This window comes from Neovison vison, chromosome 1, assembly GCF_020171115.1.
Source record: "Neovison vison isolate M4711 chromosome 1, ASM_NN_V1, whole genome shotgun sequence".
Taxonomy (NCBI): domain Eukaryota; kingdom Metazoa; phylum Chordata; class Mammalia; order Carnivora; family Mustelidae; genus Neogale; species Neogale vison.
The window spans coordinates 220,149,841-220,165,431 of NC_058091.1; the positions used below are offsets into that span (position 1 = coordinate 220,149,841).

A 15,591-nucleotide genomic window follows, 5' to 3' on the forward strand; every position below is an offset into this window, starting at 1 on the left:
CAATTTCTTTGCAAAAAGAAATGCTGTGAGAAGAAAAAAAAATAAAGGAACCAAAATCTTCAAGGGTTAAATGAATGCCTCCCTTCATTTTAACTTAAGACAAATTAAGGACAGAAGGGCCTTTCAGTAGGATGCAAATTCTTTACTCCATATCCAGTGCTCTTATGCCTCACTAAGGAAAATGGCCATTTGAATTTATAAAGAAACCCAGATTGTCACAGGACACATTCTACAAAATGCATGAAAAGGTGTGACAGTTGCTTAGCAGAAGGCGGCACTGCTTCCCTCTCAAACGCTGTCCCTGGAGAGAAGGAGTCTGCACAGTGACTACCCCACCAATATATGCACTCTGAAATATGCTGCTTTTTCAGAGCACAAATAAAACTTCCTATTTTTCGTTATAACCTAGTATGGCTTGCCTCTCTGTTTATTCCGACCCATCTAAATATATGCATTTTTTTCAAGTTTCATTTCTCACCTTTGAAACAACCCTCTAATGTCAGACCACATTTTAAACCCAATAAAAAATAAATCAGAGAAAAGTAAAACTCTTTGAAAGTCATTTCCCTCTACCTTAGTGCTTGCTTTCGTCTTGGTTGAAAACCAAGCCCAGAGCATTTAAAACAAGATTTATGAATCAGGCTCTTCAGGAGGAATGTTTTGCAATGCGCCAGTGGTTAAACATTAACTCTGACAGGTGTAGAAGGGCAGGAGGGAGAAAGAGTCATTTATTTTCCACTCTGGGCTTGAGGGTGCAATATTAGACTTCAATTATGCTGCATTAATATTTCTGGATATACCCATGAAATCTGAAATATGTAAATACACTTATAATGGGTTTCATTCAGAGCTACCCTGTGTTAAATGGTCCTGTTTGTCCCTTAGTGGCCCTACAGAAATCTGCTTTAGCTACCCAAGTATCAATAGGGTAAACATACCACATAATGAGTCATGAAAACCTGCTGTTCAGCTCTAGGTATTTTTAAGACTTTTAGAAACAAAGGGGACAGTAGACTATCCAAACGCTGAGAACTCAGTGACTCCATGTTTAACCTTTCAAACCTTAGTTTCCCACCAAATGTGGGAGATGCCTGCTTCACAGGTTTGCTGCATCCAGTAAATGAGTGGGTATGCCAAAGTTCTTTGAAAGTTGCTTAGTCTGTCAAGGAACTTTTTGAAAATTCATGTGGATGATTATTATCCTTTGCTTAGCTCTATGCTAGGAGGAGCTCAAAAGGAGAAGCAGCCTTTGTCCTTGAGGAATGGAGCTGAGCAAAGGGAAAGAACAGGCAGAACTACAGGGCATAAGCCTGTGGAATGGGTTGATCACTGCACATCCAGCATTTCCTATGAAATGAAGTAGATGGCACTGTTTGGGGCTGCTCTGTACAGTTGTGTGTTTTGTGCACTGCAGAGAGGCACATGGCAGGAGAAGGTGCTACTGAAAACCAGGCCCTCCACTCACCAAGCCACACACACAGGAAGGGGCATGAGACTAAGTGAGGAACGTTCCTCCCTCCAAGCAATGCACCGGGCAGCAACTACCCAGTGAGTATGTGTTTTGCAGAATAGCCGTGAAGCTCATGCAGGCACCTCGAGGCCTGGCTCCATAGGCTGGCAGTGTGGGCTCAGTGGAGGGAAGAGCCTGACAGGACTGAGGAGTTGGAGCTGCAGAAGGGAGCCCCCTCTGGTAGGTCCTTAAAAAACCAGAGTTGAGCAATGGGTCATGAGTTTCAGTACTTATCACCTCACTGAAATCTCAACCTCCCCAGGAGAGAGGCATTGTTCCCATTTCACAGACTAGGAAACAGTTTAGAAAGGTTGAGTTATTTGATATGACCTTGGCAAATAAGCAGCCGAGAGCTGATTCAAATCCAGATCCATTAGAGACCCTCTCTTCCTACCAGCACACGATGGGTGGAGTGACTCTGAGTTTTATCCACCACAGCTATGGAACTCGCACTGGGGCTCTTTACTGCAAACTTCAGAGGACTTCAGACTGGACCCTAAAAGCAGCCCCATTCCTCATGAAGCTTCCCCAAACCCAGGAAGCAGGTGCAGCGCTGAGACCCTAGCAAGAGTCTGGGATTGGGTCCCTTCCGCAGGGGGCCTCCCTGGGGTGACCTGGTTCTGGCACACACTGGTTAGCACCACCTAACCGTGCAACCTCTGGGGGCGCTTCTGTCTCCTTATGAGCAAAAATTAGAGCTGGGCAATGCTTTCAACTCTAAAATGATGCTTTTTACAATTGTCATTTAAAACATTTACTACTTTTTTGAATCAAGCCACTCTTTTTTTTTGTATTTTGCAATTTATTTTGAATAAACCTTTGAAACTCCTTGAATTGAAATACTGTTTCCTCTTCCCCTTTTCAAACTACCAATTCTTCAAAGCCCATTCAAGTAGCATTTTTTTCTCTAAGCCTTTTCTGTCTACTTATTGCCCTACAAAGTCACCCATCACATCTAAAATTCTTTTCATATTTAGAGTAATCACCCTCTCCTAGTACTTAATTAGATACTGTGTGCTAATGGTCTTCTATGAATTGACACGTTGCCTCCAACATCATTTTTGCCTAGCAGTTCAAGTTCTACCAGGTAAAAACTATAAAAGAGGTCTATCTATCCCATAATAGCCTTGCTTCCCTGTCTCCCCAGCAACTCCCCCCAATCATTCAAGTACTCCTTCTATTCACAAGAATAAAGTCATTGCAAATGAATGATTTATGACTGTTCACTGGAGATACCCTGGTGCTGTGCTTCCAGAGCCCTGTGGTAACAGCACGGGCTGGGGCAATGATGAAGGAGTCTAGGAAAATGTCAGATTCTTACCAGGCCTAAGAAATCATTTCTCTAACCAAGAGTGCCCTGCTAGTCATCGGCATGAAGCCATTCCTGAATGTGAAGGGGTTCGGCATGAGGATGTTCTTCCTGAGGTGGTCAGTACGTTTCCACAAGGCAGACACAATGAAGCATTTATTTTATTCCCAAGGGCCTGAACATTCTTCAGAATAGCTAAGAGATACCAAACAAAGGGAAGAATGGCTCAAACTAGCATTTAGAGATGACTCAGATACAATTTTCTTGAAGAGGCTGCATGAATCTCGGGCAGGTCTAGGGAATGTTCACGGCATCGCTCACCATTCAGCACAGCTGGCAGGACTAACCCGCCTCCAACACCAGTTTCTTAGTAGAGGAAAGCAGTGAGGTCCATGCCTAGCAGGCAGTCTTAGGCGCACTCAGTGAAAATGGATGAACGTGAATTTTTTTTTGTTTTTGGATGGAATTAGGCTCAAACTTGTAAGGACATTTAACCGGTTTATACCAGTCAGACTAATTAAACTCCAACTGATTCTCCTTGGTGTGTAGCAGAATTCTCAAAGATTTCATGATAAATTTGTTGGCGGGTTATCTATCAAACCCTGTCTGGCTGTCAACCTGTCTCCAGAGGGGTGGGTGCTGAGAAGACCGGGACTACCCTCAGCCCTTTACTGCATGCAGGGCTCAGCTGTCCCTAGTCTGAGACACACCTCCACACCGGCCACCAGAAAGTGGGAGGCAGGGCTCCGCCCTTTGGCCCAGCGGCCTGTTTTGTTGTTACTACTCTTCTTTTGTACTCAAAAGAAGTAGTGCAGTAGTACTACTAGTACTACTAGTAGTATGACTATACTAGTACTAGTACTAGTACTACTACTACAAAAAAGTACTACTACTACTACTCTTTTGTTGTTACTACACTTCTTTCTCCACTCTTGTATTTAGTCTGGGGTGGGGTGTGGGGGGAGCAGTCAATAAAGGACTAAAGTGTCATGTTTCACACCTGCCCCCTGTCCCCTTATCATAGGGTACTCTTAATCTACCATTGAATCTTTTCTGTTGAGCCCAAAGGCAGCCTGTGAACACCAACACAGAGTTCCCAAATCCATTAACAAATGCACCACGCAGTCACAGGACATGAAACCTTTGGGCCGCCCCCTGGACTAAAGTCCTTGGCCACTGTTGACAGACTTCTCTGATGCCATTCACCTACAATTCGGAGTATCCCTGCTGAACATCCTGCTTGCTGTGATCTACAACATTTGGAACATAACCACTTGTGCCTTATGTACTGCTTCTGCTGCCCCTCCTACCTGTGGATGCCGTATCCCGGTCCTGTCCACAGGAGCCCTTCCAAATACACGCACCATGAGTGGTTACCTGTCCAGTCACGCAATCCACACCCCACCGAGCCTCGCTGGGTAACACCTACGAAAACCAACCTAATTCCCCACTGCTCAATGCAGGGGGACCCCATGCCTGTTTGTACAGAGATAAACTGGGCGGTCTGCATGAGTTACCGATAATAAAGAATTCTTATCTTAACATCTTATTCATGATGTTTTATTTTAATTCTAGGCATAAATTAAGACTACAAGCAACATCTCCACCGGTCCTGAAACTTCACTTCACTGACTGGACCCTACTATTCCCAATGACCAGCTTCTGTTAGCTAACTTTTAACAAGCATACAGGCAAAGTGTTTAGACTTTCCACAGTACAAGAAAAATACATCAGTTTAAATTAAATCCACTGCTAACGTGGTCTACATTTCCTGCTTTGTTAAATGGCTAACCGAATGCCAGCCTGCTTTCAAAGAAGTGTCTGGCCTGCTCTAACTTGCTCCGGTGAACACCCTGGTTTCACACTGCTTGCATTCTTGAAAATGTTTATTTGGACAGACATTTCTCAGCAGACCTCCTTCCAAAACACACATTCCAAAATATTTCAAATTATATAGTAATTATAAATCCCCTACTTTATAAGTATTAGAAAGAAAAACAAGAATGTCAACAACTAAAATGAGCTCTGTAATTTATGCAACAACTGGGAGCATCAAAGTTGAGGGGACGGGAGAGAGCTCCCCACAACCCACGTCTAAAACCAAGACCATCCACAGATACTGAAATCCACAGATACTGAAAAATCCAGGTACTGAAATCCAGATAAAATTTCCGCATACACTACCACTCAGCCATTCTTTCTGTAAATCGCAAGGTGACGTGTTATGGATCGCAATTCTACCAGAAACGTATGTTCCTTCAGAGAAGGTCTAAAGCCACCATTCTAAAGAACAAACCAGGACAGAATTTTAAAAGTTCAAAAAGCCTTACCTGGTGCAGGCTGTCGCTCATTCCACTCCGTTGAGATTAAAATTTCTATAACTTTAATGAGGTGTTCAGTATTCTCAGAGCTACAAAAAAAGAGAATTTTATTAGAAACTTGTTTTCAAAACAGCAAACTCCTGTTCACTTATACACATTCAAGTCACTGCATCTGGTAGGAAGGTGCGCGCGCATCTGCGAAGCGAGCACCTTCGGAACAAGTTGAATGATCCATCAGCTCAGGACCTCCCCCACCACCCCAAAATACATGCTTCTCTTCCTTTCACCTTACCTGGCTGCTGGGAATCTGAAAAGCAGAGGGCTGAAAAGTTCAGAGAGCACTCTCGCACTCAGGAGATTCTTGCTGGAGGTCTGACAGAGCTTGAAGAAATGTTTTAGCAAATACTGAAGCGTCAGCCAATACTGATGAGGTATGTTAGGTGCCCTAATGAGCTTCTTCAACAGCTGGATGTAGTCCTCAGAGCTTTGTACTTCTACAGAGTTAAAAAAAAACAAAACAAAACAAATCAGATTGTTTCTAGATATCAGTGACTAAACACCTAGAACGCTTCTGTTCTAGCTACAGAAGAACGAGTCCCTTTAAACGAAATCATCAGAAACAGGACACTCTTCTTCTCGTCAGAAAAGGCATTGTGAGAAACTAGAGCTCTCAAGTCAGATGGAAATGCAAGAAACTCTTGGTGTAAAAAGCCACCAGAGGATCAGGCTGTGCCGACAGAGAGCCACCCTCTACTGAGCAGCTTCCAGTGCGATTGGCTGATTTAGAGGAGCATCAGATAAGTATCACACGTTTTGACTTTGAAGGTTACGAACCACAATTTCCTGCCCCCAAAGCACTTTAAGTGAGCATTAGCTCCTCAGCATGAGAGTCCTCGTCCCTCAGCACATTCTGTAATGGCCACTCGAGGAAAATGGTAAGAACATCCCCAGTCAGTGGGTCCCGGTCCCAGGTTCCCCGAATCCAAAGATGGCACTTGGAGCGCCGTGGCCTTCCCTGACATAGTGAACTTTGTTAATGCTGATAAAAGGTTAACAATTAGCCATTTCAACATGTGGAGAATCTTCCTAAGTAAACGAGAATCTGGGTCTTCTATTGGATGCCCTGGTAAGGGAGGGAATTGGTGCTAATGGGGAGGTCAGGGGTCGGGGAGAGGGCAGATTCCTACTAATATTTTCTAAAACATCGCTCTTTATATCTGTGACAGAAACATTTTAAAAAGGATTTCAGACACTGTGTATATTGGTTGGGCACATTTTTCTGAATATGTGACATTTATTATTTATATGCTGCCTTTAATAGAGTTTACATACATCTGCACATCTCAATACATGCTCATTGAGGTTTTCAGAACAGAAAACAAACCTTGGGCTAAATAAATCATTTCATTGTAAACTGCTACTGGAATGACAGGATTCGGTAAGTCCATAAGATAGCGTTTGAAAGCGTCTCCCAAAACTTGCACATCGATCATCTCCAAGTCCATGGAGGCGGCATCTGTGACAGAAACATTTTAAAAAGGATTTCAGACACTGTATATATTGGTTGGGCCCATTTTTCTGAATGTTTGACATAAACATGACACAAGAAAGGAAGCAACAGGAGGACAGTTATAAAATTCTTGAGTATTTATGAGCAGTGTTTCTCACAGAGGTTGTTCCTGGCATTGCAAATAGACCACTTTTTCTTTGTGGAAGTCTGTCCCCTAAGTGGTAAGCATTTCGCATGATGTCTTCTGCCCGTGCCACGGGCATGTTCCCAGATCCTGGGGCAACAACGATAAGAAAATCACGTCCCTGTTTTGAGATGAATCAGGTCCCCCACTACTCACAGGTTGAAGCCCTAACTCCCACTGTCTCCGAAGGTGAATATACTTGGAGACAGGGCCTTTAAGAAGGTGGCTTGGCTAAAATGAGGCCATTGGGGCCAGGCCCTGATCCAACTTGGCTGGTGTCCTTTTAAGAAGAGGAGATGTGGACACACAAACACCAGGAGCAGAAGCACAGAGGGAATGCCTCGTGAGGACACAGTGAGAAGATGGCCATCAGTAAGCCAAGGAGAGAGGCCTCACAGGAAACCAAACCTGCCTGGACCTGGGGCTTCTACTCTCAAGAACAGGGGGAAAATAGGTTTGCGTGTGAAGCTAACCAGTCTGTGGAGTTTTGTTTATGTCAGACCTAGCACACTAAAGGAGCCCCCTTAATATCTCCAAATATCTTCTGGAGGGTGTTTCTGCTCTGAGAAGGGCTCTGTCTAGGGATGGCTAATCATTTAGTAAATGCTTCCTAAAGCCTCAACAGGAAAACATGAAATGCAAATCCAGAGAATGCCTAAATTTTGAGTTGCTAAATACTGCATCTCAGAAGGCATACAAATTTAGCTCAAGAGAGTGACTGAACAAACAGTAAGATACACAGAATTTTAACAATCTCAAAAATAGCCATAAAAATATTTTTAACATTTTCTCCCTAATTCTGACAGGGTACTCGAATTAGGATATAACTAATCTAACCTGTGGGCACTGAACTAGCTCCTAAGAAAGATGAACGCATCTGTCCAGTAAATCCTTCACCCAGAAAAGCGGCCAGGCAATTCAATAATGGGGTGATGCTAACGAACGAACTAACTCAGGGTACAAAAAAGCACAGTGTCCGGCAGAGAGAGGTGCTGCCTGGGCAGGAAGGGCCATGGGCATCTCTGCGTGAGGAGAAGCATCCGGCTGCCACTGAAGGACGCACTCCTGAAGGCCAACCTGAAGATTAACTGCAGACTTGGTGCACTCAGCGGAGAAGTGAGCTGATGAACGAAATGCTCCATTTTCAGCAGCTTTATTCTTTTTAGTGTTAAAAATCAGTTGGAGAAGGGAATTTGGGTAAATTGGAAGGGGAGGTGAACCATGAGAGACTATGGACTCTGAAAAACAATCTGAGGGGTTTGAAGTGGCGGGGGGGTGGGAGGTTGGGGTACCAGGTGGTGGGTATTATAGAGGGCACGGCTTGCATAGAGCACTGGGTGTGGTGAAAAAATAATGAATAATGTTTTTCTGAAAATAAATAAATTGATAAAAAAAAGAGAGAAAAAAAAATCAGTTGGAACAGAAAGTTGCTGGAAGTGAAGGGAACACTTCTGGTAATTTGAATTATAATGCGGGAGATGTGGGAGACATTGTCAAGAACTGACACAACCTGGTGACCGACTGGATCCTGTGGAGACCTGGAGATCCTAGGAGCCGGAGGAGGAAAAGGCGGCATCCTGGATGGCCACAAAGTGAGTGTGATACTAGATATTACTCTGGGTTCAACGTGAAGCCACAGAAGTTCGTGGGACACATCGTTATCATACACCAAACCTGGCCCGCGCACAAGGCAGACCGTACGAAACAATCCCACACACCAATAAAGCTCAGGGAAGTGCATCTGGTAGAGAATGCGCAGAGGTGAGCTGAACGAGGAGAATTCTTAAACTCAGAGAGTGGAGGGGCACAGAGTTGTACCCCACAGATCGAATGGCACACCTCGCATCCCCAACAAGGCTGGGGAAGGCAGTACTGGGTCTGGGCACAAAGGGCCCACGTAAGAAGTAATGCAACCACCAGTGAGCCTGTCAGCCAAAACCGTGTGCACCGCTCGAGCACTCCACAGCCACTGACCGCCTGACAAGCTGCTGGGCCCGGGCCCTTCCCGCCCTGTATGCTTCATTTACGAGATCACTTTGCCAGGGGGGGATTACTATTACCTAACTTGTGTACCGTCAAGAATGGGACAAACTGTTCAGTGATGGTAAAAGACAACCACAACAAACACACATTAAGTTGCTCACTTCTTCACCGGCCCCTCCCTCAGGCAGGGTTTCTACTGCCTTCTCAGCTGTGCTGATGATCCCCGTCTCTATCATGACACTTCCCAGACAGTGTGGTAATCTGGTGTCTCTCTACCTCACTGAGAGTACCTCAAGGGCACGAGCTGTGGCTTCTCCCTGCTCTTCCTGCTCCTCTCCGCGCCCAGCACGTAGGATGCGCTTTGCTAAACGTTTGTGGACTGAGCCACAGCAGGTCCTCAGGGTAATGTTAATTCACCCAAGCCCTTCTCTAACACCTCTAACACAAGAGCTATATTCCCAAGAGCCTTAAGCCTTTGAATAAAATCATCTCATTTCGAGTCTCGGGATTAGCCTTTGGATAAGCTCACTTTGTCAAATCCACTAGTGCTGATGACATAGTGTATTATTTTTTTTAATGTAGCTCTAAAGCTCCTTAGAGTTCCTGAATTTTGCTCTGTAAGTCTCCTTTTCTTCATTCAAACGATCCTAATGAGCTCTTCTAAGAGCTGTGGAAATCTGTCATGTGATAACTTCTGAGGTTAGCTAGGCAGTGCGAAACAAACTTTAGGTCTAGAATGGAGGAGTTTATACCCTCTAAACCCCAACCCTGCGTGGAGTCTGCTCAAGGCAGGTCAACTAGTAAGCTCGCCAGCATGTCACCCCTCCCCCCAAAGGGATGGAGTCTCCTCCTCTGTTCACCTCTACCTAAGCCAGCAGTTCTCAGTTAGGGGTTTCCATTTTATTGCCTCACCCTGACCCCAACCCCAACTCCCAGGAGACATGTGGCAATGTCTGGACAATTTTTGATTGTTAAAATTCAGGGACCATGCTATTGGCATCTAGTGAGTAAAGGGCAGGTGTGCTGAGGCTGCTAAAAGCCTCATTTCTTTAAAGTGAGGTATAACGCACATATAACTCTATCATTATAGCAACAGGATTTGATATTTATATATGTTACAGATGATCACCACAGTCAGTCCAGTTAACATCTATCACCATAGTTACAGAATTTCTCTTTCCTGTAATGAGAACTTTTAAAGAAAAGGCCTGCTTCGGGTCAGGAGAAACCAAAAAAAAATAAATAAATAAAATAAAAAAAAATAAAAATCAGGAGAAAAATCAAATGAGAACAACAAAGATAAAATTCACTCTAGGTCAATACAGCAGAAAAAAAAGAGTAAGGGCTTTTGGAGTGAGACTAATTTGGGTGCAAAACCCAGCGTTGCCATCAGCGGGGAGGAATAGTACTGTCACACGGGCAATATGGAGATGAACAAAATAACTTAGGAGGGTGCTAATAAAAGTGGGATGCTGTCCTCCACATCCACCCTGTTCAGTCACTGGTAATTCACAAGCTTGGTTAAAAGCCATGAATTCTCTTTTCTCTCTCTTTTTTTAAAGTGTAAGTGGCTTATCCCTGAGCTTCCTCCAAGGTATTACAGTATTTTTATGGACTGAAAAATCCTTAAGCTATTAAGAGTCCTGGAGGACCCACTCCTAAATCTATATAATGTTTACTCTTATTCTGCTCACAAAATTCACTTTTATGACACAGAATCCACAAGAAACCATTTTTTTACCTATGGGTTTTGACCTCAAGTGGTGAGGAAAAGCTGTCTATCAAAATACATTGCTGACGTGATTTTTGGTTACTTACTCCATCTCAAAGGTGATGTGAAGGTTTTTTTCTAAAGCTAAAGTGCATCATTTGTATTCAGTCACATTTAAAAGCTTAACCGCTATTTCTCAAATAACTCCCATCTCATCAGTCTCTGATGTCTAAACATTTCCTGTGACTGTTGTTCAGTCTGACCAATTTTCTGACCAAAACATGTATCTCAAGTTCAACTGGCTAAGGACAAAATTCAGTCTCCTTACCACTCTGGTCAGGCCGTGAGAAAGAAAGGACATGTGTTTCACCTTGAGTTTTCTTCCAGTCAGCTTCTCCTGACCTGCTCTAGGGGAAAGGCAGGAGACCAGCCGCCAGGGCCCATGCCCTGCACATGTGAGAGGCTGGCTTCCATGCACAAAATAAAAATGAAAGTTTGAAAAAAAAAATTTTTTTTTTTCAAACTTCAAACATTTGGGTGGTGCATTTCAGGTGAAACTATTTACTGATACAGATAGAATCTTTTTTTCCCAGAAACATCTTTTCTAGAAATTGTCATGACTGCCTCGACTTCACATTTTCACTTACTGCATTCTTGTTTAAAAGAGCTTTTTCCCAAATGAGGTTTCATTCTTTTGGTTTCAGAAGTCCAAATTCATAAGAATGTGAGGCAGAGAAATATTTTTCCGAAAGAAAAATTCTGAGAGGCAATGAAGAATCTGAAGGATTCTACAAGTTGCTACAGAAGATGACTGGCCAGAATGTTGGCCAGTAAATTTACTCACGTTTGTAGTTTTATTTTATTTGGTAAAGAAGAGAGGAACCAATAATGTAGGCACCACTAAGTTGAATTAACTGATGTCATTTAACCAATGGTGCACTGTAGCTGGCCTGCTCTAAGGGCCACCTGTGCTCAATTCTTTCCAAGTTGAGAGTTGGTGATAACACGCTGGCAGCCTGAAACTGACCACGGTGGGCGTAGTTACACCGTGGAAATGGGCAAATGCTACGAACCAGGCTTCCCCTACCTCCCTGAGAGTTCAGCACAGCACTGAATAGAACAGCATCATGGCGTTACTTAATATAAACATGGCATGAGAAAGCAAAGAAGCACGAAAGGAAGGAAGACTGAGACAGTAAAAAAAGGAGAGGGGGCACCAGGGTGGCTCAGTAGGTTAAGCCTCTGCCTTCGGCTCGGGTCATGGTTCCAGGGTCCTGGGATCGAGTCCCACATCGGGCTCTCTGCTCAGCGGGAAGCCTGCTTCCCCCTCTTTCTCTCTGCCTGCCTCTCTCCCTGCTTGTGATCTCTGTCAAATAAATAAATAAAATCTTTAAAAAAAAAAAAAAAGGAGAGGAAAATGGAAAGGGTCAGAAGAGACCTCGGTTAAATGACATAGGCTTATAAATATTTTTTAAGCTGATCCAGATGAATCAGCTGTAACCAACGGCACAGTCGGAGAAAGACGGTAGACAAGCAGAGCCAGAGAAATCCCAAGGGGGTGTTCCTCTCCTCAGCAACTCCTGCAGGACCCAGAGGCTCTTTGCTGTGAGGTCAGACCACATGCCTGCAGGCAGGCAGGCACGCACAGACACCCAACTCAGCAGACAAACATCAAAGGTCCGGGCTGGTTTGCACTGTTACCTTAATAGGGCAGAAGGAACTGGGTGTGATTTCTGAGCTTCCTTCAAACTTAGAACACAGCACGGTTACGTTCCAGTTTTTGGTGCTTTACCTGAGACCGAAAGGTAAGAGCCATGCTTCCCATCTGTCTTTCGAGTTCCATGACACTCACCACAATCAAGAAGCTGTCGCAATTCGGCCGGGTTGCTGGAGCTCTGTGTTCTGTATAGAGTTGAACATTCCAGACCTAAGACACAAAACAGACTGAGCATGCAAAACACAGCTCTCTGGAGAACCTGTGAGCCTGCTGCCAGAAAGACATTCCAGCTTCCATCCCATATCTATTCTAGATGTGTACCAAATATTCTTGGAAGTGAACTCCTACTTATTAATCTTAGCTGGTATGTCAATGACTTTGGCAAAGTCATCTGGCCCCTAAAGAGCAAGTTAATTATATTTATTAAATTATGGAGAATTTAATAGTTTCCATACAGTAAATACATGGTAACATGGGGTTAGGAATCAGACCAAGATTATTTCCCCACTGCACGGCAACAAAGAGCTCATGTGTCTAGCACAAGGAGCGAGAAATGTATTTAATGAATGCCCAACAGACAAATGTAAATCACAACACCCATGAAATAAGAATATAACAAGGTAAGAGGGCCCCTCTACCAGCTGATTACCTTTCTTTTCAATGGCTTCCAGGAGTTTCACGAGAAGAGGCGGAGCAATGTCGGGAGGGGCAAACTGCTCAGCGAGATCTGGAAGAGCCAAAGCTGCAAATAAACAAAATCCTACGATTATCCTTAATTGGGGTAATCAAATGCGTGAGACGGCAAGGAAGAGAATGTAAATACAAAACAATGTAGTTCTGACACTGGCAAACTCAGGCCTGAGCAAGACCGAGCCAGGTGCTGGGCCCTGCACTTAAGAAGGCTTCTCTCTCGAGCCCTCTTCCAGCTGGGCCTCTTTCTGTACCTTAAGGTTTGAGGGCCCAGCAGACAGGCCTGCTTCTTCCCTAGGACACACTCAGAGTACCTAGCTAGAACCCAGGAATTCCCTGTCCAACTGGCCTCTCAGGGCCTCTAACCCAGGTCCATCCTCCGCAGGGCAGAAACTCCCTAGGGACTTGCCCCTGGGCCCGAGGCACCTGGCTTGGGCTGGGGGTGGGGGTGGTGGTCCACCCCCCCCCCGGCCCCCGCCCACCACCACCACACTCTGGGGCAGAACCTGGAACCCAAGAGACCTAAATTCAATTCGTTATGAAGGAATAACTGTGCAGGTAGGAGAATGGGATAGATTTGACTCAATAGGTCATGAATATGATTTATAACTTTAAAATATTTAGACATAGGACACTTGCAAATGATCCCCGGCCCCCATGTTCACATAAAGCCCCTGTGTACTTGCCACCCAAGCCTTTGTTTGCTGACACGTAATTGGTCAATTAATATCTTAAGAAATGTGACGCTTTCACAATGGTTTTTCCATGCTTTCTCTCCGTGTTTTACCAATTGCAATGATACAAGAAGAAACTAATTGGATGACACATATAATGGCCTTCGGCTTCACATTTATAACTGTAGTTTCACTCCAAAAATACATAAAGCCATTTTAAGTAAAAATATTCATCTCATAATACACCAGAAGAGGGAGCTAAATATATTCACCTCACTTTTCTCACAAGCTGCAAAATACACCTAAAGGAGTGTCTCTATAAAAATATCTGCAGGTGCGAACTTCTCATTAGCCACCAATACAGAACGTTTCCGACACTTCAGGTTCATTCCTGTGCAAGCCTATCTAGGAATTAACAGTTTATATAACTTAAGAAAGATGAAATATTTTAAATTTTGTTTCAGTGAGATCTAAAATTTTTTTTGAATCGTAATTCAAGGCATTTATTATGTCATTAAGCAGACTTCGAATGAAGCCCATCTTCCTAATACGAAGAGTCATCACAGAAGAAGAGTCACGATACAAAAGTCAACCTCAGAGAATGAAGCATGATTTATGTCACTTTACAAACCCTAAACCCTGTGGTTTAAGAGCCTTCTGCACAGCAGTATGCCCTGGGAGAAACAGACACATGTGATCTTGCCACCTATGTTTGTTTGTTTTTGCTTTCCATCCTGGTTTTAATTGGGGCAGAGGGAATGGGAAGGGGAGAGGAAGAAGAGGCCTCCTGGGACCTGGACTTTTAAAGGAAGGAATAGCAGCTTTGAGGAAGGAGCCACCGGACTCTGCAAGCCCCTGTCCCTGCCCAGACCTCCCTCCTCCCTGCTCGGCGGGGCGCCCAGCCTCCTGGGCAGCCAAGGGGGTTCTTTTCTGCTGGGACACAGGGGACAAGGCAAGCGGCTGTGGAACAAAGAGGTTCCTTCCTACCTGAATTCTCCCCACTGGGCCCACTTCTGTCCTTCAGAACCCGAGGTGGGGCCCTTCACCCCCAGGGAACCCTCCAGTAGTTGGTAAGCATAAAAGGAGGTAAGGAGAAAAGGAGAAGAGCTAGAGGAGGGAAGAAAACCCCACAGCAGTACTGTGCACTAGAGCTCTCTGTGAGGACGGAAATGCCCTATTAGCTGCGCTCTCCCAAAAAAGCAGTGACTAGTCTCAACTAGCCACATGTGGCTACGGAGCACAAGAAATGTAGCCACCGCAGCTTAGCAAAGGAATTCTCCTACTGCTTTAAACCGAAAAAGCTGTGTGCGCTAGTGGCCACAGCATCAGAGCGCACAGTCCTGCAGCCTGAGCGAGGCTAGACTCTGTCAAGAGCAAACAAGAGAGTCCTGAGCTGCCTCTGGGCTACTAAGACCCCACCATAAAGCCATCCAAAGAGGGGCTTTTGGGTGTCGGGCTCATTGACACCTGAGCTCAGGGCACGAAAAGTATGTCACAGCTTCCCGGTGACTTTGTTCAACTGCAACGTCACCAGAACATGTTATGGACTTCATAAGGGAGGGACAGAAATGCCAGACTTTCCAGACAGCCAAGATGCCGACAGCTGAGTAGGAACTCCATCTCCCCTGGGCTCCCCGTACCTGCCCAGGTCTATGGAGCACCTGGACCGCTTGCTAGGAACACAGAGCCCCAGGTACCACCACCAACCCCTGGAATCAGAAAATCCAGGAATGGAGCTAGTCATCGATTTTGGGTTGGCACTAACATTTTAGGACACGCTATTGTGATAAGCAAATTCAGGTGGGTAACCCCCCAAAAAAGAAGCAGTAACGTCATCCCCCAAATCTCTAAATGTCATAATGTGAAGTGTATCTGAAAAGCTCTGAAAACAAAAACATCTTCCAAGTTTCATGTAGTCTTTTTCATCAAAAGCACTGTAATAGAAGGATCTGCAAAATGAAAGAGCATATTATTTCATTTCC

General features: G+C 44.5%; 1 protein-coding gene across 1 annotated transcript in view; it reads right to left on the reverse strand.

Moving 5' to 3' along the window:
* Window positions 1–15,591, reverse strand: part of PIK3R1 (phosphoinositide-3-kinase regulatory subunit 1) — an 85,412-nt gene that overhangs the window by 14,997 nt on the left and 54,824 nt on the right. The window contains exons 3-7 of the mRNA XM_044267821.1: window positions 12,895–12,987; window positions 12,381–12,455; window positions 6,525–6,656; window positions 5,433–5,634; window positions 5,150–5,229 (exon numbers count right to left, since the gene is read on the reverse strand). Coding sequence (XP_044123756.1) covers window positions 5,150–5,229; window positions 5,433–5,634; window positions 6,525–6,656; window positions 12,381–12,455; window positions 12,895–12,987 — 582 coding nt within the window. The remainder of the gene's footprint in view (window positions 1–5,149; window positions 5,230–5,432; window positions 5,635–6,524; window positions 6,657–12,380; window positions 12,456–12,894; window positions 12,988–15,591) is intronic.